General features: G+C 45.8%; 1 protein-coding gene across 2 annotated transcripts in view; it reads right to left on the reverse strand.

Annotated features, from left to right (window-relative positions):
• Positions 1 to 2,257: 2,257 nt before the first annotated feature.
• Positions 2,258 to 15,767, reverse strand: part of ACP6 (acid phosphatase 6, lysophosphatidic) — a 19,100-nt gene continuing 5,590 nt past the window's right edge. Inside the window, exons 3-11 of one of the 2 annotated variants that reach the window (XM_059375957.1) lie at positions 12,344 to 12,472; positions 12,094 to 12,224; positions 11,676 to 11,755; positions 8,944 to 9,031; positions 7,927 to 8,059; positions 6,822 to 6,922; positions 4,556 to 4,651; positions 3,091 to 3,256; positions 2,258 to 2,453 (exon numbers count right to left, since the gene is read on the reverse strand). In XM_059375957.1, the coding sequence (XP_059231940.1) occupies positions 2,310 to 2,453; positions 3,091 to 3,256; positions 4,556 to 4,651; positions 6,822 to 6,922; positions 7,927 to 8,059; positions 8,944 to 9,031; positions 11,676 to 11,755; positions 12,094 to 12,224; positions 12,344 to 12,472 (1,068 nt within the window). In that variant the 3' untranslated portion in view covers positions 2,258 to 2,309. Of the gene's footprint in view, positions 2,454 to 3,090; positions 3,257 to 4,555; positions 4,652 to 6,821; positions 6,923 to 7,926; positions 8,060 to 8,943; positions 9,032 to 11,675; positions 11,756 to 12,093; positions 12,225 to 12,343; positions 12,476 to 15,767 lie in introns of both variants that reach the window. The other variant, XM_059375956.1, reaches the window with a different exon arrangement.

Consider the following 15,767-nt stretch of genomic DNA (forward strand, 5'->3'; position numbering starts at 1 on the left):
TAAGTGATAAATCCCTGAATTCTACTCTAGAAACCAATAGTGCGCTGCATGCTCACTAACTCAAAATTCACATATAAAAACAATAAAAACAAATGAACAAATAAAAAGCAGAATCAGACCCTTTAAAAAAATGAACTATGGAACTGCTTGAGACGACAGTACAGAAGAAAAGGTAGAGAAAAGATCCAAGGACTGAGCCCTGAGATACTCCTACATTCAGAGATAAGGAAAAGGCAGATTCAGCAAAAATTAAGAAGTTGAGAATTTGGAAGAAAACCACGAAAGTATTTGTCATGGAAGCCAAATGAAGAAAATACTCCATGACTGCTGATGAGAAGCTGAGTAAGACTGGAAATTGGCTATTGGATTTAGCACTCAGAGGTCGCTGATGATGTTGACAAAAGCTGTTTCCATGGAGTGGTAGGGTGAATACTTAATCACAGCTGGTTCTAAAGAGAAAGGGAAGGGAATCGAAGATGGCAAGTATAAACGACTCTTCTGGTAAGTTTTGCTGTGAAGGGGAAAGAAAGTAGCAAAGAGTTCAAAGATGTGGGAAAAAGTGTTAAGACAAGAGATTTTTACTGTATATATGTATGCTAATGGGAATAATTAGGGTAGGAAGATTAAAGTAACTGCAGAAAAAAAGATAATTGTAGGAGTCAGTGCAAAGCTGAAGGTTGGTCTTAGGTGGGAGTAGGGATGGTTCATTCTTAGTAACAGGAAGGAGGGTCTTATGGGTTAAGAGATTTGGTAGTCAGGAGTGAGGAGATACGGGATCTTCTGATTGCTTTCACTTTCTTAGTGAAATAAGAAACAATAGTAATTAGAGTGAGGATGGGGGAGAGGACAACAGTGCTCAAAGATGGAAAGATGCGGAGACTGAAACAGTAAACAGGAGAGACTTCTAGAACTTAACTGATTAGACACAGGAAAATGTGAGAAGAAAAACACAAGGATGGGTTTCTGGTTTAGCAACTGAGCAGATGGTGGAGGTGTCTCTCATTCAGATTGGAGGAGCAGGTCTGAGAGGAAAGAGGGGTTTGATTCTGATGGGGAAAATTTGGTGTCTCTGGGACATTCAAGTGGTCATAAGGTCATGAAGCTCAGATGAGAAAACATCAGCTAGAGAAGAAGGTCTGGGAGTCATCAACATGAAGATAGTTGGAAGTGGAAAGGTTTTTTGATTGCTCTTTTCCCTAAGAGACTGGTGATCTGAGATCAGAGCAAGTCTGAAAGAGCTTCTGGGGAAGAACGACAAAACTGATAAGGATCAGGAAATAGCGGGGCTCATCAGGAACCTTAGGAGGCCCAGTGAAATGTGTGGAGTACTTATTTTGAGAGTGGTTCCAGCCCACCACCGCGGAGGCCTCATCCTCACTCCAGACAGCCATGAGAAGCCAAATTGTCTGCCGTATCTTCCAGCTGGGTCCTCACTGCAGAGCTCATCTCACTGACCAGCAATGCCCCCTAACCTTCAAGCTCACCTTCTACCTATACACAACACCCTATCCTTGCTTACCTGGTTAACTCCTACTCACCTTTCCTACTCAGATCAGGATGGAATTTCCCTAGAAGACTTTTTTTTTTTAAATGATTTTATTTATTTATTTGGGAGAGAGAGAGAGCATGAGAGGAGAGAGGTCAGCAGGAGAAGCAGACTCCCTGCCGAGCAGGGAGTCTGATGTGGGACTCGATCCCAGGACTCCAGGATCATAATCCGAGCGGAAGGCAGTCGCCCAACCAACTGAGCCACCCAGGCGCACCCCTAGAAGCCTTTCTAAACTGCTCCCCCCTACCTCACACTGGCTCCTGCCGGCTGGGGCTGGGGGGTAATCTCTGTACCCAAATAACCCCTGATGCACCTTATCACAGAATAAAACATACTGCAACTGCATTGTCATCACTGACTTATCTGCCTCTCCCACAAGGCTGAAACAGCTTGGCAGAACCTTTTCATTTTTATAATGTCCACTACTTAGTAGGTGCTCAACATATGTTTGTGAAATGAAGACAGGAAAAAAAGAACTTAAGTCCCAGAAGCAACACAATTCTGCAAGGTCCTGATGGCCCCAGCCTGCAGCACAGCAGAGGCTTCCGGGCATGGAAATCAAGCCACAAAATAGGAAATGTCCCTTTGGTCTCAGCACCTCTCTTCCTCTCAAGAAGAGACCTTGGTATAACCACAGCAAGGAAATACAACCCTTGTTAAAATACATTAACCCTTGTTCCTGTCTTCCCCAAACATGACAGCCAGAAGCAGTGTGTAAAGGCATTTATTGAAAAACTAACATCCTGTTTGTAGAAATCAGTCACTTTCCATTTCCAAGTTCCATCACCTGGACTTTAGAACAGAGAGTGTGGTATTTTTCTGGGCTCAAGGTATAAACTGAAATGGTGTTTAAGAACTTGTCCAGAGGACAGAGCCGGTCAGGGCAACCTTTTGGCACCTGCTCCTGTGGAAGAGACAAAACTCAGCCAGGCCCCTAAGGACCCCAGCCCACTATCTTCCCCTGTGCCCAGAGGTCTGAAAGGTTTGACCCAATGGAGTGCATATGCACACACAGAGCAGCTGAGAAGGCCCCACCACCTGGTCAGCTTCCAGAGTAGGAACACCATGCCCTGCTTATTGTTACTCAAGAACTGCTTGCAGAGCTGACTGGGGAGACACAGTCACATTACACCCCTAAGCTGGGAGAGCGAAAGGTCTAATCTCTGGGGGGTGCTCTAGCATGTGCCCACAACCAACAACGCACACTGCCTCCCAAAGACACCATCATTCACTTTCAAAACAGGCCTCCCAGTCAGGGTGTTACATCCTGACAGAGACACTCAGGGGAAGAGGAGGGGAGTCCCTTTTCTAGAAGCAGTCTGTAGCAGACATGCCATAAGGCCCAAATCTCAACCTGACACCACAGTTCCAGTTCTGCCGTATCCCTGGTCATGGTTGTGAGTCATTCCATTGGATCTACAGAGCTGACTGTACCAAGGAGATTCCCCTGAGCCCGAGGAGGGGGATTTGGTGCTAAAGAAGATGGGTGGGTCGGAGGGAGGGTGCCTAGCTACCACCCAGTTGCACCTCACAGGACTTACCTCTCCGCGGTAATAGAGCTGCACAAACCACTCCTTAGATTGCCTATGCTGGTAGAGTTCCATGGTCAGATCAACAGCAAATGGGGGCCACTTGTGGTCAAAAATCCCCAGGGTGATTAAGAGAGGCATGAGGGTCATATCATGAGCCGCGTAGAGGTACAGCTTTCTGCAAGGAGAAGACAGTCCACAGTCCTTTACCTCAGGACTCTGGAGGCCAGGACACTGCCTGCCTCCTGAGTAAGAAACACTTGACCCGGAAATCAGGTGACATCTAGAAGTCAGTGAGCCTGGTATAAAATTTCTTTGAAAGAGATGGGGGGGGGGGGAGACATTATTCTCACTCCCATGTTTTTATGAGGAGGGATCCCCACTGGAGTAGTTCTCCTGGTCCCTTCCTGCCCATCTGCTTGTCCACCCACCCACTCGTTCTTCCCCAGGTATGGCTTGGCCCTACCTCTCCCTTCCCTCCTTGGGATCTGCCTGCCTGTGGCAAATGTTCTTCCTATGCTCAGCCATGTGATGAGTTTAGTAGAGCACGCTCTCCTCCTTGTTGGGAAGCTTGTAGTTTGGGGGAATTAAGTTCATTTCAAAGGAATATTAAGAAGCCTGTATGGCCTTCAACATAGTCTCCAAATGGCTTTCATCAGTAAAAATGGAGCCATTTTAATCTTATCTGCCCATCCCCTGTATCTCTCTCTTTGAAAAGATCAAGGATTTTATGTGTTCACTCCTAAACTAGAAGAGTAGCACTAGTATTCTACAGATACAAGGCAAGGGGGGCAAGGCGACAAGGACCGGTTAGGTGCTGAGAGATAATGAAGGGCATGGGTACAATCTGCTATTATAAATCTGGCCAAAAAATAAATAAATCTGGCCCAAAGTTCCTGAATGTTCCTATTGCACCTGACCGGCCTCTCCTGTTCTCAGGCTCGTGAGTTTCTAGCTATCGTACAATCTCTCTTTCTCATCCGTGGACCATGCTCTGCTCCGTCAGGGCCCAGGACACATAACACTGCAAATCTGTGCCCCTAACTGGGGTTCCAGGCACTACAAAAGTGGCGCTGAACGTTCAGAAGTTACTTCCAACATTTAAAATGCCAGGTGGACATCATACCCTTCTCTACACTCAATGAAGGTGTTCGAACAAAACCATCTATTATGTGTGTCCATGTGACATCATAATCAGCTACTCTTTCACATATGTTCAGTTAGTTAAAAAAAAAAAAAGAAAAGAAAAAAACCAAATACAGGCTTTTTCCTGTTAACATAAAAATTTCAAACCATGGTAGGATGGGTGCCACAGAAAGAAAGGTAACAATGTTGTGAATATCTCTGGGACTCCTGGCCTCTTTAACAATTGCACTGTCAGCCTGGTTCTTGCCCTCCCTAAAACCAGAATTCCCTCCCCACAGCCAGAGGCCCCTCCTGGCCTCAGCTGCACAAAGTGGAGTTGCTGTGGTAGTACCTGGTTTTGTCTGCTGGAGTGGCAGGGTCCACAACTTTCAGCAGGTTGCTCTCCAGAATATGAAGGAGTGGGCCTACGGCCATCTGAAGGCTTTCCCTATGGCAAGTAAACAACATTGGAGCTGCCAGTGGGCACTGGCATACAGGACCTCAGAAGCCCAATCAGAAAGAGCTGAGAAGATGACAAGAAATGCATGAGGGACAGCAACAGGCAGGGAGAAATGACACCTTCAGTTTGAGGGTTCTGTGCACACAGAGACTTCCAACAACAAAAGCACCAGGGCACAGACCTGGTACAAACACGGCTGTAATGGACTGGTACCCGGGATTAGTCATGAAGAACTAGGCCTCCAGGAATAAAAGAACAAAGCTGGGAAGGACAGGCTATTTCAATAATTAATTAATTAATTAATTAATTAATTATTCCAAGAATTACAGAAGGCCCTTAGACAAGCAATCAGAAGGAAGAGCATCCTGAACTCTGCTTCCCGGGGACCAGCCCCTCTTCTCTGGAGTTTGGACGGCAGGGACCCGTCTTATCTATGTGGTGTGACACAGAGCTCAGTGGCAGTGCTCACTTGCAGGGCAGGTGCTGTGGCTTCGCCACTTTCACCCTCGTCTTTGCCACCTTAGGATCACAAGGCAGTTACCGCAACTCCACGCCTGTCATCCCAGTGTTAAAGCAGGGAGCTGTGCTGGCGAGCATCCAAAAGGCTTGGCTTTGGTGCCTCTCCCCTTTGATCAAAGATGAGGAAAACACTTCTTCCAGAATTCCCAGAGCCCAGTCATGGACCAAAGGGAGTGGGGTCACCATGACCGGCTTAGACCAATCCTTCTTTCATGATGACTGGAAATAAAGGATAACCTTTCTAAGTCAAGGAACGCTGAAGCAGTGGATGAGGAGTAGGCAACCAAAGCACATGCAACATATACTTTCCAGAAGAATGTACGTAGGCCAGGCCAAGTTGGGATGGCACTGTGAGGCCTTCTAATTCGTCCCTGAAGAAACATCAGTTTTGCGAAATCAAGGCTAACCGAAATGGAAAGAAGAATCAGATCTTATTTAAAATGCTTTACACGGGGGAGAAAAACTATGGCCATTGTCCAAATCCAAGCCACTTGCCTGTTTTATAAATAAAGTGTTACTGGAATATAGCTGTGCCCAGCTGTTTGTATGTCGTCTATGGCTGCTTCTGTGCCACATGGACAGGGATGAATAGTTGCAACAGATAATGCATGGATTGAGAAGCTTAAAGTACCTACGCTCTGTGTGTGTGTGTGTGTAGGGGAGGACTGTGTGTGACAATTTAGGTCTGTCTGGTGGGGCTACTTCAAGAACAGATGAAGGAAGGGAGCAAAAATCACAGTGAGTAGTCGCAAGCTGGGTGGCATGGCAGGAGCCTTCTGGACACACTGACACTGAGCAGGAGAGAAGCAGCCATAGGTTAATCTTACTCTTATGGTACCAGGCCCTGAAAATTCTTGACATGTTAGCTGCTTTTTCCTCCCCAGGACTGATCCTTTTTTTCTCCCCCGGACTGATCCTCTTTTTCCCATCGCCGCCTCTATCAACTTACCTATTCTAAGTGCAAGCCAAATGTTTCTTAACCAATCAAAGAACGTGTTTTCTTTTGTTTCATTTGATAAGAGAGGAACTCCCCTCTGGGAGACAAGAAACGGACCTTCCGAAAACAAAGCCCTAAGTCCCAACAACATAAAAAACACAGGACTGCCAGAAGATCTGGTCTGTGTCCCAGCTCTGCCACATGCTAGCCAAGCCTAGGTGAGAAAGCCCGCATCACCCAGGCCATTTCTTCATCTATAAAGGCAGACTCAGCTGTGGTCAGGGATAATGACATTTCCCTCGGAGCGAGATCAGGGAAATGCCTTGTAAGCTGTAGACTGATGAACAAAGTGAGCAGTCAGTAGTCTTCCATCAGCTCTCCTGACCCAAGCCCTTTGAAAGGTAAAGCTAAAGGGGAGGAAGTCAGTGATTTAAGAGAAACTCAGCCGAGTGGTGGCTCCTGGTCTGTATAACAGCGAACAGAAGCCCCATGGCACCAGTCCCTGCTCCAAAGGCTAAGGACTTAGTGCTGTATCCATTCAGCAGGCCAGCAGAACATAGTGATTTCTACCTCAGCACAGGTAGAGACCCAGCTGGCAGGTGTGAGCAGGCCAGGGGACGCCCCCCGCCCCCACCCCATGCCCACAGGCTGAGAGGCCTGGACAAGCATGATTTGATGCGGGCGGCTGACGAGGCTGCTCACCTGTCTTCCCTCTGCATAACGTATAAGACTGTGTCCACTGCTCTCTGCTCAATCATCCGTGCAAATCTCTGCAGCGTGGGGCAGCTCAGGAGATTGTGCACCTGAAAGGACCACGGGGACAGTTTTACCAAGAAATACTTCTCGCTCACTGTGCTTGGCAGCTGCTTGTCTTTCACACAACCTTCGGGGGCCCATCTTCTCCTGGGGAGGGACTTAACAGTTCCAAAAGCTACGTCCCAAGGCCCTTCTGAAGCAATTCCTAGAGATCTGAAGGCTCAAGGGGGAGAAAAAGAGCTGTTTTTCCTCCCCTTCTGATGGCTCCCCACCTATTTAAAACATCTGTATTTTTTAAAACCATAAAATATAATAAAATATAGAGTAAGGAATTCATAAATTTCTACACGACTTTCATTTTCCCCAAAATGGTTTTCTACAAAGTATGCCACGTAAATACCTTATATAAACCCCCTCATCTTATAACCGTATTCCTATTTTACCCACAAGCACAGGACCCTTCTGCCTTCAGGGCACACTGTCATCCTGACAAGAGAGGGAAGGAGGATCCAGGCTACACTGCACCTTTGGGAGTCTGGCTTTTGAATCTGCAGAAGACTTTCACATCGTGTGGTCTTCAATATTTATTAGATGAAAAAAGATTCTAGGCTAAGTAAGTTTGGGGGAAATAGATTTAAAGACTGACCAGCTTTCTTTACTGCTTAGATTCTTTAATATGCTTCAGTGCATATAGACTCTCCAAAAAGTGATATAATACGGATTCCAAAACTTTCAGGCAACCCCCGCTACCCGTCATCCACCCCACCCCTGCCTGCCCAAAATATTCACACTTACATCACCGGTATTCTGGAGAACATGCCTTAAGAAATTCTGATTTAGAGTTAAATATCCATGCGCCTAACCAAATGAGGACTCCTCCCTGATTGTGGCCTAGCCCTCAGTTCCGACAGCCATTCCACTTATAAGTCCTACCACAGCAGCCTCCACCCACTCCCCTCTACCCAGTTCTAACTCAGAAGCCAGCCTGCCTAGGTGCCTATCCCTGACCCCACCCCCACCCCCAGGGGCTGGAGGAGAACAGTTATCCAACCTGCTCAGCAGCCATATTGTCAAAGAGGCTGAGGAAGTCTACTCCATCATTACTGGTGATGCACATTCCTTCCTTCACCTTTTGCAAATCCTCTGAGATTCCTGGCTGCAAAGAAGCAGCCTGCCTCCGGCCTCTGCAAAAAAATAAAAAGTAATCCTATATATTGTAGAATAATACACAGTTTACAAAGCGTATCTCATTCATCAATTGGGATCTCATTCATTCCTCAATAACAAAACATTGGAGTTAGTTGGTATTCCCATTTTATACGAGTCAACTGGGGCTCTAGGAGTTCACATGACCTATGAAAGTAAGACAGCTGTGGTGCAAAAACAATGAATCCTGTTACGCTGAAAAGAAATTAAAAAAAAGAAAGAAAGTAAGATAGCAGAGACTAGGGCCAGAATAAAAGCCTGAATTTCCAGATTCCACTCTAGCATCTTCTTCCATTCCACCAAAAACAATACAACAGCAGCCTAGGTCCGCTTGCAAACAACCTTCTCTCTCTTCTGTGGAACACATACTTTGGGTGGCCCAGAAATATCTTAACACTGAAAAGTGTCATCAGTCCAAACCAATCTCTTCTGCAAGGCAGCAAATTAGTAAGAGAAGGGAAATCTGTGTCTTCTGCTTGCCAATATGGATTTGTAGTCCAACCACTGACTTAATCACCTTTTACTTAACCTGTTGGTGTTTTCATCTGCCCTCTCTGAGCCCATGATGGTCACAAGGACAATGGTTTCTAAGGCACACCAGGCTCAGGCTGTACATACCATCTCTCAGGCCCGGGATGTGGCTGGAGAGAGCTTGCTGCACCTTCACTATGAGCTTGTCACTGTGAACAGGAGCTTCTTCCTTTCCCGGACAGCAAGGTCAAGCCTTAATGTAAAGCAATCCTTCCCACCCTTATCCACCCACCTGGTAAGCCTCGGCAGGGCCTGAGTTCAGGCACAGGCTGCCAGCGAGAATAAAAGGCTGTCTGTCCCCAACTGGTGAGCAAGGTGCCAGGGCAGTTACCTGGTTCTTTCCCGCAGGCTCCAGCAGTTTTGGTAGTTGGGGTACAAGACTTCTGAGCTTGCCTCATCAGCATGGATGATGATGGGTCCTGGAGGGAAGGTGGGAGCGCAGGCAGGAAGAGGCTTTAGCTTGTTCACCCAGCATCCCCACCCCTGTCTTCTCCTCTCTGCTAGAGGAGGCAGACCATCCAGGTTACTAACTTCAACATGCCCTGCCACAGCTCTCCTGTGGTCTGAGAAAGACAGAAAGCAAGAAGCAGCCTGTTCTATCTGGCACAGCCCCTCCTACTGGGCCACATATAGACTAGAGCAGGCCCAGACCTGGATCGGACTGGCACTTTCCTGACCCGTTCCCAAAGATTCCTGCCTTCAGGCATTCTAACAAAGAACAGGCTATCCCCAACTCTATCAGAACTAGGTGACTTTCCTGCTTTTCAAAGTCCAATCCTCTAGACCAATACGATGACTCAGCACATGATAATGTAAGAACGGTGACCATAAGGTCACAAGACCTGTCAGCCTCAGAGCCTTGCCCAAAAGGAAAGCCAGGTTTCTAGATGAACTGTCAAGAGACACACATTAGGCTACAAACAAAGTTTCTTATACAGTTGACCCTTGAACATCTGAGGGTTGGGGTCACTGATCTCCCCCTCCAACAGTTGAAAATCCACATATAACTTCTGATTCCCCAAAAACTTAACTACTAACAGCCTACTGTTGACTGAAAGCCTTACTGATAACATAAATAGGTGATTAACCCATCGTTTGTATATGTATTATACATTGTGTTCTTCCAATCAAGTAAGCTAGAGAAAAGAAAGTGTGATTAAGAAAAACCTAAGAAGAGAAAATACATTTGTAGTTCTGTACTGTATTTATCAAAAAATAAAAAAATAAAATTGTGTGTAAGTGGACTCATGCAGTTTGAATCCATGTTGTTCAAAGGTCAACTGTATACCTTCCAGTAGCTTGCTGCTGCTCAGAGCTTACAAGTATCTTTATCCCCTCCCATCAAGGTGCTCTAACACCTTCCCATGCTTTGCTCTGTGCCAGATATGGCAAGGGCCTGTGGTAGCTTTCCTTTCCACTCAAATCAAGCCTGATCTCTGATGGCAAAAGAAAGAACTTCTATGAGCAGCTCTCTGGAACTCACTGAAGTCAGTATGTGGGGTGGTGAATCTAAACCCCAAAGAGTTGTTGTTCTCAACTGTTGATAGTTAAAACTCCAGTAGCATATGGTAACTTTACCATAATATCAAAATTCAGACACACTTTGTTGAGCAAATGACCAGAGGCCCTCTCCAAATATGTGTGTCCTCTGAACAGCACAGCATAAAGGTGAAGAGTATGGATTCTGGAACCAGACTGCCAGAGTTTGAATCCCTATTCCACCATTTACCAGCTTTGTGGCCCTGGGAAAGTCATTTAGCCTCTCTGTGCCTTAATTCTCTTATCTGTAAATTAGGAATAATATTACCTACCTCATAGGGTTATTAAAAAGAATTAAACAGGTTAGTATACACAAAGCAATCAAAAAAAAGGTTTGATACACGGTCAAATTAGAGTCCCAGGATGTTTGGGTCCAGTGGCTAGTGAGGCTATCACTTCCCTCCCTGTTGGGAATTTGGGGCAGTCTCAGTCTGAGGCCTGCTGGTAAATCAGGCTGCCTCTAAGAAACAGCTTTGCTACTCCAATCATACTTCCGCTGTTTCTGAGGAGAGGACATTTGCCTTTTAGAAGATGGGCAAGCGAAGAGTTTTCAGAAGTCCAGCAGCCTCTAGGAAGTAAGGGCAGCACATTCTGCTCTCTGTTGTCTATGTTCGGCAGACACATGCTGTCTATGTTCGGCATCCAACTGCTGCCGGAATTGGCAGCTGTACGCAACCCAGAGTGGGGTAAGGCCAGCCTCTTCTGGCCTGGAGGTTTCTATTATTTTACATAGTTTATTTTTCTAAAAGCCGACGGAAATTTTATATCTATTTGAGATACTGCTAAAGAAGTGAAGCAAGAACCTTTGCCTTATGGCACCATTTTAGTATTTTAATATCGGTGAGGTCATGTTGATATGAAACTCAGACCGGCAATTAAATGTAAATCTGAATCAAGTACAAATGACAAAATGCAGTTCCATTTGCTAGTCAAAGGGCCTCAAGACATGAGATCCATGAGGGAAAATAATAAATGTGGTCCTCAGTGGTGAAAGGTTGAGTACTATTAGCTGTGATCATTCACGGGTTGAACACGTCAAAACTCCAACTCACTAGACCTTCTCAGTGAGGCGAGACTGAACAGAATACTGTTAATACCATCTGGGTCCGGCTGTGGATTATAACCAAGACCAGAGCAATAGCAGCAGGCTTGGGTCCCAGCTAAGTATCCCTCCTGCCTGCCTTCCTTTTCAGTAGCGTCTTACCTAAGCAAAAAGCCCCAACACTGTTCACAAGACCTGGCTAGGGCTGCCTCATGCAGCCTGTGGAGAAGCCTAAGAGGAGAAGTCAGGAGCCACGGGCACATCAGAGTGGCTGACACATCACTGTAGGTGTGGAGGACAGATGGCAAGGGCAGCGGAAGGCCAGACAAGGGACAGCCCACTACAGTAGGTACAGCATGGAAGCCACATGTGCAGGAGAGAAATCAAAGGAACAGCACCAAGGAAGAGGGTGGGGAGGGCTTTGGAAGCAAGAAGAAAGGTCCTCTGGGATAGGGGCTGACTTCTAGACTCCAAACTCGAACCTTCTTTCTGACACTGGAAAAGTCCAGCCAGCAAACACCGGGTAGACTCCAGATTTCGATATATATTAGTGGAACGAACGCTGGAAGAAAAAAAAAAAGGCAGAGACATTCATAAAAGGAAGATTCAAGTATATATACTACCCTATCCTACAGAGCACTTAGGAGGCTTTAAGATCACATAGGGGGAGCTATGGGGCTGGGAATAATCCTTTATCTCTCTGTGGCATGGCTGCCCCAAGGGACCCAAAAGCCAATGAATGTCACCTCCATCAACCACATGTTCACAGGATCCTATTATACAAGGTAACTGCCCCAAACTATGTTGGGTGAGAACAGGAACCATCTGGGGGGTCAGTATGGGTTTCCTCATGCTTAAGACCTTAAACTGGGTGCAACACCCCTTTTTTGAGTAACTCACAAGACCTCCATTGGATTGAAAGTTGGCGAAAGAAAGGGGATGTCCTCCACATAGTTCTTCCTCAGCCTCTCTCCTAGGGCAAACATCTGCTGCATGCCCACGTTGGTCAGCTGTCCGGCAAACATGCCCCCCTAATGTGGGGCAGAGACATAAAGAAGAACGAAAATACCTCACAGCCTGCTAAACTCAGCCCAGAGAGAACCATGGAAACTTTATAGTGGGCTTCCCAGAGGAGGGAAGCACTGCTCACCTTCAGTTTGGTCTCACGGTATTGAGAGTCGAAAGGACAATGTGGTTTTGGGCCACCAGTGAGATTGGTGACGGTGTAATCAAACTGAGTTTGGGGTGGGACCTCTAGTAGCTGGAGATTCCACTCTGCCTGCTGTGACCACAAAAAACAACACATTGTTTAAAAGGCTCTTGAAACTCAGTAATACCCAGCACCACCTGGAAGACATAGCTGGAATCACTCACAACTTTCCCATGGGAAGGAAAGAAACTTTAGCTCCAATTAAGGGAAGAAAAGACTGTAATTGATTATTCCAGCCGAACCTCGCTCAAGTCCTGTTATTGCTCCACTAGTACTCACTGTTAAGATGTTGTTCTGGCACGAAGCCCAGACTGCAGTAAAGGGGAGAAATGGCCAGAATGCCTGGTATGCAAACACTCGGTGAATGAATGAACAAACAAATGAATGAGCATAATATAATCTCAGTGAGCATATACTTGTAAGAATTTTTTAGGAATCAACCCCATGCAGGCTTCTACGGCTCCCCACCCTTAAAGGCTCTACTCAATGTCCCTTCTAACTACCACCTATTTCCCTTCCTTTCATCCAATTTCTCAAACAAGTAGTTGCCCCCAAGAAACCTTCACTTCTTCACCATCTTCCTTTTCTCCTTGCAATGTGGCTCCTGCTCCACTGTACTATAATGGCTTCCAAACATCACCAGTAGCCACAGGTCTCAGAGCTCCAACTGCCCATGAAACTCTTACATTCATTGAGTCAGATGTGATGACTTCAATTTAAAAACAAAAGTCTTTTCTTCTTCCCATATACCAGCTCCTCTTCTCAACATACTACGTCACTCACAATGATGCCATAATTCTGCTAGGCCCCAAAACTCAAACTTCCAGCTCTCCCCTACTGCTTTACCAGCCATGCACTAGACTCTGTTGATCACTGGCTAGAAAAAAGTCACTCCCAAAGGTCCTTCTTTTTTCTGTCAGAGTGTAAAACCTAATTACACAGATTATCTACCCCCCTCCATGAATCTTGTTAAGCCACTTCCATCATATCAATAGCTTTTTCCCAATGTTTCAAGAGATATAAACACCTGGCCACTTGGCCTTCCACAACTTCTATACCTTGGCCCAGCCCCTGTCCCCAGCTGTACTGTCACTATGCCTCTCTCCTCTCCAAACCAGACCATACTCATTGCTTCCTCTGCATCTTCTTTTAGCTTGCTTCCCTTGCTTGGACAGATTCCTGTCCCTACTGCCCATCCAGCTTCTCTTCAAGGTCCAATGATAGCTCAAGTCTTACTTTCCATCACGGACTACTCCAGCTTTTAGCATGTTGTCTTCTCCTCTGAATTACTACAGCGCTTAAAATCACAAGAATAATATTTAACTCTATTCCCCACCACTTTGTTTTGTTTTAAAACTAACATCTGAAAACTTAACTCTGTCATGGATCATCATATTTATTTTGGCCCCTCCCAGAAACAGCCCAGAAGAACACCACTGGGAATCCCAGGTTCCTTTCAGGAAGCCCTCCATTCTTTCAAAAGGCCCTGTCTCACTCCCACCTGCAGCCAGGTGTTACAGCAACTGATATCAGAAGATTGGGTGTTCAGAACACAGACCTTCTTTCTTCCCACTGTCTTTTACTCGTGGCTCCTTTCAAAGTTCTGATCCTGTAACTTCCCTGCATAAACCCATTAAGGGCTCACAAGGGCCTCTGCCCCTCCCTCTGTCTCCTCACCATTTCTTCCCAGTCCTACAGACTTAGTCTCTAACCATATAACTTTGTCTCCAATTCACCAATCCTCACACTTCCTGGCCTTTCAACCGCATGTTTCTTCTACGTGAAATTTTCCTTTTCCTTTCGTCTGGAAAGATTTCTGCTCATTCCACAAGATGGCTTCAATGCTGCCAGAAGCTGTGACCATGTCCCACGCTCTCAATGCAGCCTCAGTGGCCCTTTTTGGTAGCCTTTACCAAACTGGATTAGAAGAGTTCCTTTACTACTAGTCTGTCCTGCTCAGTAGTCCTGCTCTGAGAACGGAGATGAGGTTGTCTATTACTCCTGCATTTTGAAAGCCTAGCAAAGGGCTTGGCACACAGTAGGTACAATTAACAACTCCCGACCTTGTGGAAGACACAAAGACGGAGATAATAGGACCCTGCCTTTTCTGGGTTTTTAGGTCGGTAGAGACAGCGAGCTATGAATATAAATGATAGCACTAAAATAAACTATGTCCTACAAGAAACCAGATGAAGACCACTAGTAGCTCAAAGACAAGAAAGACCTTCTCTCCTGGCTGGGAATTCAAGAAGTTTCACGAAAGAATGGCCTTTGAAGTAAAGAGGATTTAGACAAGCAAAGATGTGGACTTGAGAATGAGAGGTAGGTAAGGACAGGGTGGTATTCAGAATTCCAAAATCAGTAGAAGTTTGAGCAAAACAGAGATGGTGAAGAATGCATATAGGAAAGAAGTGGTTTGGTTTGCCTCAACCTGGGAGCAGTTTTCAGATTTTTTTTTTTTTAAGATTTTATTTATTTATTTGACAGAGAGAGATCACAAGTAGGCAGAGAGGCAGGCAGAGAGAGAGAGAGAGGAGGAAGCAGGCACCCTGCTGAGCAGAGAACCCGATGTGGGACTCGATCCCAGGACCCTGAGACCATGACCGGAGCCGAAGGCAGCGGCTTAACCCACTGAGCCACCCAGGTGCCCCTTCAGATTTTTTCATTAGCAAATACCAAATAGAATTTGACTTTAGTTTTCCATATAAAAAGCCAAAAAATGGAGTTCCTCCAGTTGAAGTAGGAGTGGGAGTACAGAGCCCCAGCCACTAGGCATCTCTCTAGATTACAGGCTCCAAAGAACAGTTTGAAAACCAACAGCCTAGATCATTACTGGAATGGGAAGACTGATGCAGAAGCCAATTTCAAGATGTCTGCAATGGAGCTGATGAGGGCCTAAGGCCTCATCTAGGGCAGTAGGAATAGAAGGGGTAGATGCAAGACATGTGAGTCAAACCTGGCAAGTGAGTCCATCAAATTTTATCTGGGGCCTATGTTGGTAGGTGAATGAGAAAGAATAAAGAAAAAACTTCCTTTGATTTTAAGCCTGGGTGTCTAAGGTGACAAGACATCCTCCGTGACTAAAAACTAAGACCAACTCAGAAGACAGGTGACACAATAGCCAAACTATGGAAAGAACCTAGATGTCCATCAACAGATGAATGGATCAAGAAGATGTGGTATATATACACAATGGAATACTATGCAGCCATCAAAAGAAATGAAATCTTGCCATTTGCGACAACATGGATGGAACTAGAGCGTATCATGCTTAGCAAAATAAGTCAAGCAGAGAAAGACAACTATCATATGATCTCCCTGATATGAGGAAGTGGTGATGCAACATGGAGGCTTAAGTGGGTAG

The sequence above is a fragment of the Mustela nigripes genome, chromosome 14 (genome assembly GCF_022355385.1).
Source record: "Mustela nigripes isolate SB6536 chromosome 14, MUSNIG.SB6536, whole genome shotgun sequence".
NCBI classification, from domain to species: domain Eukaryota; kingdom Metazoa; phylum Chordata; class Mammalia; order Carnivora; family Mustelidae; genus Mustela; species Mustela nigripes.